Source organism: Haematobia irritans, chromosome 1 (genome assembly GCF_050003625.1).
Source record: "Haematobia irritans isolate KBUSLIRL chromosome 1, ASM5000362v1, whole genome shotgun sequence".
NCBI lineage: Eukaryota > Metazoa > Arthropoda > Insecta > Diptera > Muscidae > Haematobia > Haematobia irritans.
In genome coordinates, this window is record NC_134397.1 from 16,810,181 (window position 1) to 16,819,825 (window position 9,645).

General features: G+C 38.5%; 1 protein-coding gene across 1 annotated transcript; it reads right to left on the bottom strand.

The window, feature by feature from the left end:
- Window positions 1–2,706: 2,706 nt before the first annotated feature.
- Window positions 2,707–9,645, bottom strand: LOC142237697 (serine protease grass-like). Its single transcript, XM_075309092.1, has 6 exons — window positions 9,455–9,645; window positions 9,240–9,391; window positions 8,716–9,152; window positions 5,562–5,764; window positions 5,401–5,496; window positions 2,707–3,258 (listed from the first exon to the last, which is right to left on the bottom strand). The coding sequence occupies exons 1-6, from the start codon at window positions 9,561–9,563 to the stop codon at window positions 2,945–2,947; spliced, it is 1,311 nt and encodes a 436-aa protein (XP_075165207.1). The 5' UTR covers window positions 9,564–9,645; the 3' UTR covers window positions 2,707–2,944.

Sequence of the window (9,645 nt, forward strand, 5' to 3'; positions counted from 1 at the left end):
ATTTGGACAAATGATGAATATAAGAAAATTATTTTGCTATTTAAATAAAAATTATTTAATTATTTACTATAAACATTTATTTTGGATATAACTTTGTTCAGAAAAATTTACTAATTTTATATTAAAAAGTATAAAACGTATAAGACCACCCAATTACCTATACCCCGGTATATAAAAATAAGACAAGTTCGATTATAATTTTATTATGAGTTTTTATTAATTTGTACATTTATACACTAATTAAAGACCCTAGAACACAATGTTTTCTTTTCTGGATTATCAGCTTTCTTTCATTAATATTGTTATATTTAAAAATTTTTAATTATCATTTCTCATATTTAGCTTTCATGTTGTTTCCATTAAAAATTAAAATTGCATTAACATTTCTTTTGTTCAGTTCTCATTCATTTACGCCTCTTACACACAAAAAACGAGCTCGCTTAACAAATAGAAAAGGGAGCAATTACGAGGAGCGGTAAAATAATAAAAAAAATACGATTCATTTCTTTGTAAAAAAATGGGTGTTGAATGTAGAAGCACTGGGTTTACAGAGATAAGACGAAATCGTTTTTAAGCATATTTTAAAAAAGAAATCTTCATCGATTACATCTGCAGTATTATGACAATTAGCTTCTTCTACTTCTTCGTGTTCTGTGCAAACATTATGTTGCATAACATTAGTCAATTCTAAATTAGCAGGGGATGATGATAAATGGTGGCCTGGTTGTATCTCTACAATATGACGCTGATGGAATGCTATTGTTGCTGATGGCTGAAGCGATGACGGTACCGTTGTAATAGGCGGAGTTTCCAACGGGCACCGGTCGCCGATTGGAAACTCCTAGAAGACATTCCTTAGGGGTAAAATTTCACCCAGCCACTTCTTCGCCAGCAAAATCCAATTTAACAACATCACCTGGTAAACATTCCTCCACATCAACTTCATTCTCTGCCGTATTTATACGGTTCAATGTCATTGTAATATCTGGACCAGACTTAAGTCCCACGGTAGCTCCTGCTAAAGCCATTGTAGTGGTGGGAACAACAACATTCGATCCAGCTGCTGGTGATACTATTGTGGATGATTGTGAAACCACCATTGCATTAGTATTGCATTTGTATTACTAACGGCAGCAACAGTCGATATTGCATTTGAAGAATTAGTAATAGTGGCTAATGTTGGAGTAGTATTTGCTGCCACCCCAATGGGACCACTCACTACTTGGGCGGCCGTTGTATTTGGTTGTTGCAATACAATATTTGCGGTCACAGCCACTGTGGTCGTGGCAGGTGTTGAGGGTGCTATGTTGGAGTTGTTCACTGTAGCTGATGTAGTGGCTGCAATTGTGGGTGTCAGGGATGTGAGGGCAGATGCTACTGTGGCAGAAACGGCTACAGAACCAGATGCTGTTATATATGTTATATACATATAGCACACCGTTATTTTTATTTCGTCAATCTAATTGCATTTTTAAATAACAACGCGAACCACTTTTGTATTCTAATTTAATACAAATCATTTGAATAAATCAATTATTTCTTAATTCACATTACAAATGGCGCCATGTTTTGAAACTAACTAATCTCAACATATGGAAGGATTTAAAGCCGACCTAATTAGGGACTATGCACTTTATGTCAGTTTTTCAACTCGAAAAAAACAAAGTACCACAAATGAAAAAATATTTCGGTAGTTTTTCGCATTTTTGGTTTTGTATGGGATTTCGCTTCGGAAACCGAACATAGTACCTACCTATAAGAGGAAATATTACAACTCTACATTCAGAATTCGGGGACATCCTATTGCAGTTTCCAGGGACAGCATATCTCAAGTCAAATATTATAATTCCTACATTTAGACTTTGGGGACATCCTATTGCAGTTTTCAGGGACAGCATATCTCAAGTTGAAAGTTGAGTTTTCCGCAGAACGATTTTTTTAAAGGACCTCTTTCAGATTAAAAAAAATAGGGCAGTAGGTGTTGCCAATATAGCCCAGGAGGTAATACTTTCATAAGAGGAAGTATTATAATTCCTACATTCAGACTTCGGACACATGCTATTGCAGTTTTCAGGGAAAGCATATCTCAAGTTGAAAGTTGAGTTTTCCGCATATAGATTTTTTTCTCAAAAATGACCTCTTTCAGAGTAAAACAAATAGGGACTAGTGAATAACAAATAGGGACTTGAATTAGAAACATTTTAGAGATTTCGTGGATTGACACGAATCAATCCTTCTGAACAGTCCACAGGAGAATCTCCACTAACAGGTAGTCTCATTAACATACCCTTTTTCGAAATATATAACACACGAAATTATAATTTAAAAAACTGCTGGATATGGACAATCAGCTGCTATTGGCTTTTTGGTTTTTTTGAACTGTATAGATACATTTTTTTCTATTTTTATGCGAAACTCACTTATTTTCCTTTGCTCTGGGATAGTAAAAAAAACTTTTCCAACAATGGTTGTATTATGACAATTGGCTACTATTTTAAATCACATGCAAATAGCCATAAGCAAAAGAGTCTACAGAACTGACGCCATAATGCTTTGACGTTGGCCGCTAATATAATTTTGCCCTAGGCTATGCTATTAAAGCTGGAATTTGACACCATTTGCAAAAATAAAACAATCGAGTGTGAAAAATCTGACACACATCGAAACAATTCAAATGAAATCATTCACAAAACAAAAACCCATATATTTATGAATATAACATACATATCTACATATACATATGTATATAATTTTATTTATTTTTAATTAAACTACCATATAATTGTGAAAATAAACACATCATCTATGTAGGAAAAAAGATAACATAATAATCATGTGGGTGATTACTACCATGTAATTCCATTATGTTTTTACCAAGCTCATATGACAAAATTAACATTCTATTGAGTTTCCAGGCGCATTATAATTTATTAGTGTGCCATTTTCAATAGATTGTGTTAATAATCCAGTTGACATAATTTCGTATATTCGTATAGACTCCGGGAAAATTGCCTTTGCCACAAGCAAAACTACCTGCTGAAGTTATACCAAATTGAACGTACCGCATTTTACGATTATCAAAGGGAACGGCGGCAAAAAGAGGTCCTCCAGAATCACCACGACATGTGCTATGTTGGTCAAGTCCTCCAGCACAGAGATGTTCATCGCTTGTTATCGAGTCATCTCGAAAGGCTTGGCGACACATGTCCACGTTTTGCAAAGGTATAGTGGCCTTTAGAACGATATCGGAAGCATAACCTGAAATAACGAAGAATGAAAGTATTAATCTTAGAATCAGACATTCTCCATTACACGCTGACTAATATACACCCACTTCCTCGTATGGATTATTCCAGGGTACATTTACTATAAGGTAGAAACAAAAAGCCAGCTGATTTCATTTTTTACAGTCAAAAGTACTCTGTACTTTGCACACGCAAGCAGAGAAACTGAATTTGCAGATATAGTTTTTTGTTTATAATTGTGTTAATTTAGAAAATAAGCTTCTCTAATTTCTTTGAATTTCAGGTTCACTAACGTAATTCTTCCCAAAGAACAAGATTGGTATCTCATCGTACTTGCCAGAAGTTTATCAGCCTTATTCGAATTCAATGTGCCACCAACTCCAAGTGCCCAGTCGGAATTCTAATGAGCCTACTGACCCTATATTGCTTCAGTTGCTCCTGGGTTGAAAATGGGCCTTCTGACCGTCTAACTATTACAAGTTACGAGCCTATAGCTCCCAAAGCTTTAACCTCGCCCGTATAGAGTTTATCGACCTTACAGGTTAGTATTTTCCCAACTTGTGTTTGAAGTTTTGTCGAATTTGGTCTGGTGAACATGGTGGAATTCTGCACCAGGGCCAACCGAATTGAAGTCTTTTCATAACCGAATCAACAAAGACTACCACAAAAACAGCTTTGGGTGTTCCTCAAGGCAGTGTACTATCTCCACTCTTTTATAACTTTGGCGTGGCAGTATTTTCTCTTCCATCGTTAAATGTCAAACTAATATCATATGAGAATGACTGTTACATTAGGTAGAGACATCAAGAAGTCCGAGGATAATATAAGATTAATGACTACCTCCAGCACTTAGTGAATTCTTAGTCAGCAAGAATCTGAAACTTTCTGTTTTAAATTCTTTGACCCACGATGTGAAAAAGGTTACCGGCCGGAGCAAACCCACATGCACCCCAAGGTTCTTTGTGCAAAGTTTGATAGTTTGTTCATTTTTGGAAAGCATAGTAGCTAAAAACGTTGGGAGACAAGATTTTGAAGACATTGGTTGGTAGCACTTAGAGAACAGATATAGAGACAATATAAAAGACCTATGAGTCTATTGGTCGTCCCCTATTCGTTTATGCGGGACCCGTTTGGACTCCCAGTATTAGCGATACCTAATGAAGAAATCTTCAAACGGTGTAAAATATAGGGCTTCGGATTGCCACTGAATGTCAATTCAAAATACCAGAACATAATATGCAGTATGAGTCAAAATGAGGACGGCATTGAGGGGTACACAAAACGGTCTCGTTGATGCGGCACTGCTACCTCTCGACCCAACAGCACCTGATAAAGTACAAAAGGGTGAACCACCCAAACCATATCACATCCTGGATTTCAGAAAAGAGACACGGAAAGATCAATCGTCCACTTAATCGGCGATGTGGGAATAAGGACGGCATTGAAGGTGATACAAAACGTTCTCTGTGAGCGGACACTGCAACCTCCCCACCTACCAGCATCTGATAAGGCGCATAGGGGTAAACCACCCAAACCATATCACATCCTGGAGGATACCATCTGAACGAGCAAAGCCCATCCAGTTCGATTTAAGTACAGAGACACGGAAAGATCAATTGACCACTTAATCGGTGATTACAGTGATGAGGGAATACGGATGGAATTGAGGGATGGGCACACACGACAGCGGTTCAGAAAACAATAGCTTCCTACCAGTGAAGCGTTGGACTGGGTGGAAGACGGTTATGAGGAGAGACGGCTGCTTAGAGAGACCAGGTGGTGCTATCTCAGCTCAGATCTGGTATCTCAATGCATTTACCTCTCCCTTCTGAACCCAGCAATTCATGATGTCTGCCCAAATTGTGGACATTCGGCTCACATCACGAGGCATCTCTTCGCGTGTCCTCCAAAGTATACAGACCGGATACCTACTTCACTCTGTACTCATTCAGTATAGGCTTCCTCGAATGGATACTGTAAGACCAATCACCACATGGATACTGAAAGACCAATTGAAAGTGCAAGATCCAGCTAATCTGGAAATCATTTTGTCAACGATGCTATTCTAGCGAAAATACTTCAAACGAAAGGGGAATTTATTGAATATTCTGCGAGTGTCTAGCAAATCCAAGGAGAATTAACGTTTCTTTCTTACCTTTTTCTGTAACTCCCCAACCTGCTACAATATGATCCATAGACATTTCAGCATTAATATGTGCATCTAATGGCAAGCAAATTGGCTTGATGTGACCTAAATAAATAAAGGAAAATTATGAGTGAAATCTTATGTTTTAAAAGGGAACTTTTTTCACTTACTATTGAATTGTACTGGTCGTATCAATCTTATCAAAGCAATATCATTTTGAAATGAACGACGTTTATAACCAGGATATACTGTGATACTCTCAATATCCACATCTTCATAGGGTGGAGCACAATGTTTGTCTGAATAGGATTTCTTATATGTCACGCAATCATGTTCGTGCCGTAGATCATGCTCGCCCAAACGTACTGAAACCCTGAAGAAAATAAAAATTAATGCGAAAAAGTCTGGGTATGTTGTTCTACTATGAGTTGTCCAAAATTTATTGTATCCTCTATCTGTTACAGGTGTTAGTTACTACACTTATCCAATTGTATCTTGTTTGGAGTTCCATCGCCTTTTTGGTGTTTGGTTGAATCTAGGATTGAGCCCATGATCCTTTGTATGGAAGATCGGTTGCTCCCACATTGGTACCATGATGGACAGAGTAATTTAAGAGAACCTATAAGTACGGACTGCCACCAGACCTGTCCATAGTATTAGTATTGTTTCTCTGAACATGAATGCTTTATTCTAATTTCCCCCGATCAAGACGAGATAAGTTGTCCGTTGGATTCGTTTCCCTTCTTCACCATCGACCTCCACTAGACAAGCAACACGGATATTAAGATTAGGTGTAGATACAAAGTGATATGTTTGTATGACGGGATATAGTAGCCCGTCGGAATACACGCAACAAAATGACGTACTTTAGCCTCTCTGGGACAAGCTAACATTCAAAGATATGTGAATTGGGACACTTCCCAAGAAGAAGTTCTGTTAACTTTACTTTGGAATATTGCTAGAAAACCTCATTTGCTCTTCTTAGAGATGATGTGGTGCTTGCAGCCAGAGGAAAACTGCCTGATAGAGATGTAATACAGGAACCCCTAAATATTATAAGGAAACGAGTGAAGGTAAGGTTAGGTTGAAAAGAGGATTCAGGTTGCTTTGTCTCATGTCGGTTGACATACACTTCCTGTTTCTGACCCATCTGTTTATACATGTTGAACCTTATTGAGTACCCCGGAGCCCTTATTGACTCAACGGGGTCCCTACTGACCCATCTCGAAGAACTAGTTTGGGATTCCCTTCTGACTCGCTATGGTCCTTACTAACCTATAGAGTCCCTTCTGGCCCATTTGGAATATATACTGTCCTATTGGGTCCCTTCTGGCCAACTTGGAATATAGAATTATATTTAATTGAATTAAAAAGTTATATTTTGTAATGTCCAGGCTGCTATTAGCCGTGTAAATAAATAACTAATAAATAATGTAACGCAATAATCAAACTCTGTGTCTCTAACGAATTACCTAATATGTTTCCAGTCCATGCTTCCAATTTGGACCAGCTCTTCACCTATATGGTTAACTTCGAGCCTAGCAAAGGCAGTGTAGTGACAAAGGTAGTATGCCAAAGTTAGGTTAGGTATAGTGGCAGCCTGACATGTCAGGCTCACATAGACTATTCCGTCCATTGTGAGTGCTGCCCGATTCCATTTTAAGATCAATGCGTTCAATAGTGCTTCGCTTAGAAATTTCACAAGCATTGCTGAGGTGGGATAATCCACCGCTGAAAAACCTTTTGGTGTTTGGTCGAAAATGGGTTTGAACCCATGACCCTGTGTATGCAAGGCGGGCATGCTAACCATTGCACCATGGTGGTAGTGTGCCAATGTCGCATCATCCTCAAAAATCGCCCTACATACACCATCCTCTCCTACTCTTATCCAGCACAGATGTGCTCTCAATTCGAGGTACTCGGTCATTCTTTCCACGGCCCTCCTGACTGTCGTTCTATTCTCCTTGAGTAGTTATCCAGTCTTTTTATTATCCGGGTCACGCCGTGGTAACGTCTCCCATTCATCCGCGTTTCCTCTATTGGCTTTGTGTTCTCTAAGTTCACTTCCCTATGTGTCCGTCCTAGCTTATGTTTCTCCTTATTCCGGCATGTCCCGGTACCCATATGATGCGGATCCTGCTGAATTCCGAATATTCGTTGATCATGCTTTTACATTTCAAACGGTTCTGATATTGCCTTCATTGCCCTCCGGCAATCTGTGAAAATGTTCACGTTTGGTGGGTTCGTATTATTTCCGAGCAATTTAACACATTCCGTTATGTCATGAACATCTGCCTGCAGGATTGTATGATGGTGCAGTAATCGGAATAAGATCTCAGTGTCTGGGTCCTCCTCATCGTTGTAACAGGTATTTCCCTCTGGTATCTGTTCAGGGGTTCTATTCTCCCAGGATCATGCCACTGGCGTCAGAATGTGAAGGTAATGGTCTAGGGTTGAATTATGCTGGACACATTATTGAAGATAGGATTAAAGGAACGAGGCAGTAACGATAAAGTGGGTACTTAACCCCAGAAATTTTCAGTGGCGGCACACAGAGGGTCCTTTGTAACATACACAATATTTCGTTTTGGAAGTTGCCATAAAAAGAGTGTATAGAGATACAGATAATCCTCTATATTACTGGGAATGTTCTACGGGTGAATTCTCAAAATAAAAATATTTTCGGCAAGAAATTTGAAACCCTAATTCCCAATAGAGTAGTTAGAATTCAAAATAGAGTCGATAACATACTACTCTGCACTATCTTATCTTCTATACATAACTCACGCTATCTATCCTTTCTATTCAGTGTCTAAGTATTTGTTATCTGAAACGGGTCTAACGATTTGATATGGATATCTGTATTTTTTATTTGATAGAACGGATCCGAACGGCGTTTCATTGCGGTGAAACCTTTTGAAGAATTGAAACACTCAGGAATGACACCAGCATTACTGGGCACGGATTCTGTGACGTTCTCAAAATAAATACCTTTCGGCAAAAAATGACAGTAGATTTGATTCACAATAGAGTTCTCAAAATAAATACCTTTTTAGCAGGAAATTTGAAACCCAAATTCCCAATAGAGTAGTTACGATTCACAATAGAATCGATACCCAAATTCCCAATAGACAACTTAGGATTCACAATAGAATCGACAGTATCCTACTCCGTCCCATGTATCCTACCTATTTAGCGCCTAGATATTTTTCTATCTAGAACGGGTCTAATGATTTGATATGGATGTCTGTATTTTTGATGCAGAGATTTGTCATACAAAGAGTGTTGGGCCAATTCAAAAATTTGTTTACTATTACTACTCACACATTATTCCTCACGTCTGTACAATGAGCTGCGGTCAGCACATATTGATTTGTTATTAAAGTTCCGGCACAACGAAAACGGCGTCGTGATTTCACATCTCCTGTATCGAGCAAAACCATCCAAGGAAATTCTGATAGACGAACTTCTTCACCACTTGCAATACGATCACCACTCAAAGGGCCACAAGGCATGGAGCGTAGTATCCGTTCACCTATGGGAGACTGCAGATAACTTGGTGTCGGAAGAGGAGCCACATTAGATGGGTGATAGGGCGAATCCACATTTGCCGGATATTGAATGTTGGAATCTCTATGATATGGATAATGAGAATTATGAACATATGGTGGTGAAGGTGAAGGCTTTGCCATTTGTGTTTGAGGCGGTGCATGGTATGGCTGACCCAGATTGATGTCATAAGAAGCACAACAGGCATAATGCTGGCAAACAAACCAAAAAAAAAATGCATCCATTTAGACTATGACAATCAGCTAGAGGGCTATTGTTTGGTGATTAAGATTACTTACCACATTACCTCGGGAACCACAATGACTTTGAATTATATAACGATGGATATGTTCTGGATATGGAGGTGACCATGTTTGCAATAGCCATTCAATGCGTCGACATTTAGCCATGGGCACACATGAACCCTGGGTAAAATCTGGAGTAAAGCAACCTAGGTAACCAAGAAGGGCTTTATGAATCTGCCTCCTTGTTCTAACATTTCAATCTTACCTACCAGCATAACCATTATTTTCAGCTATTCCATAGTATTGACCATAGATTTCAAAGGCCTTTAGGTTTAACATCAACCATATGAGAAGTGATCTGACGAAAGCGTCGAGCATTTTATTATGTGGTTTGGTTTTTTTTTTCAAATAAAATATTTTACGGGTTTATGCGTTATTTCTATTTGTAGAACTGAATCCG

What these genes read in the sequence shown, in the direction of transcription:
- LOC142237697 (XM_075309092.1), bottom strand. Translation starts at nt 9,563, where the DNA reads ATGCTCGACGCTTTCGTCAGATCACTTCTCATATGGTTGATGTTAAAC. An exon ending in GTGGTTCCCGAGGTAATGTG is followed by an intron (nt 9,153 to 9,239) that starts GTAAGTAATCTT and finishes TTTGTTTGCCAG; the next exon opens with CATTATGCCTGTTGTGCTTC. An exon ending in TTGGGGAGTTACAGAAAAAG is followed by an intron (nt 3,259 to 5,400) that starts GTAAGAAAGAAA and finishes TCGTTATTTCAG; the next exon opens with GTTATGCTTCCGATATCGTT.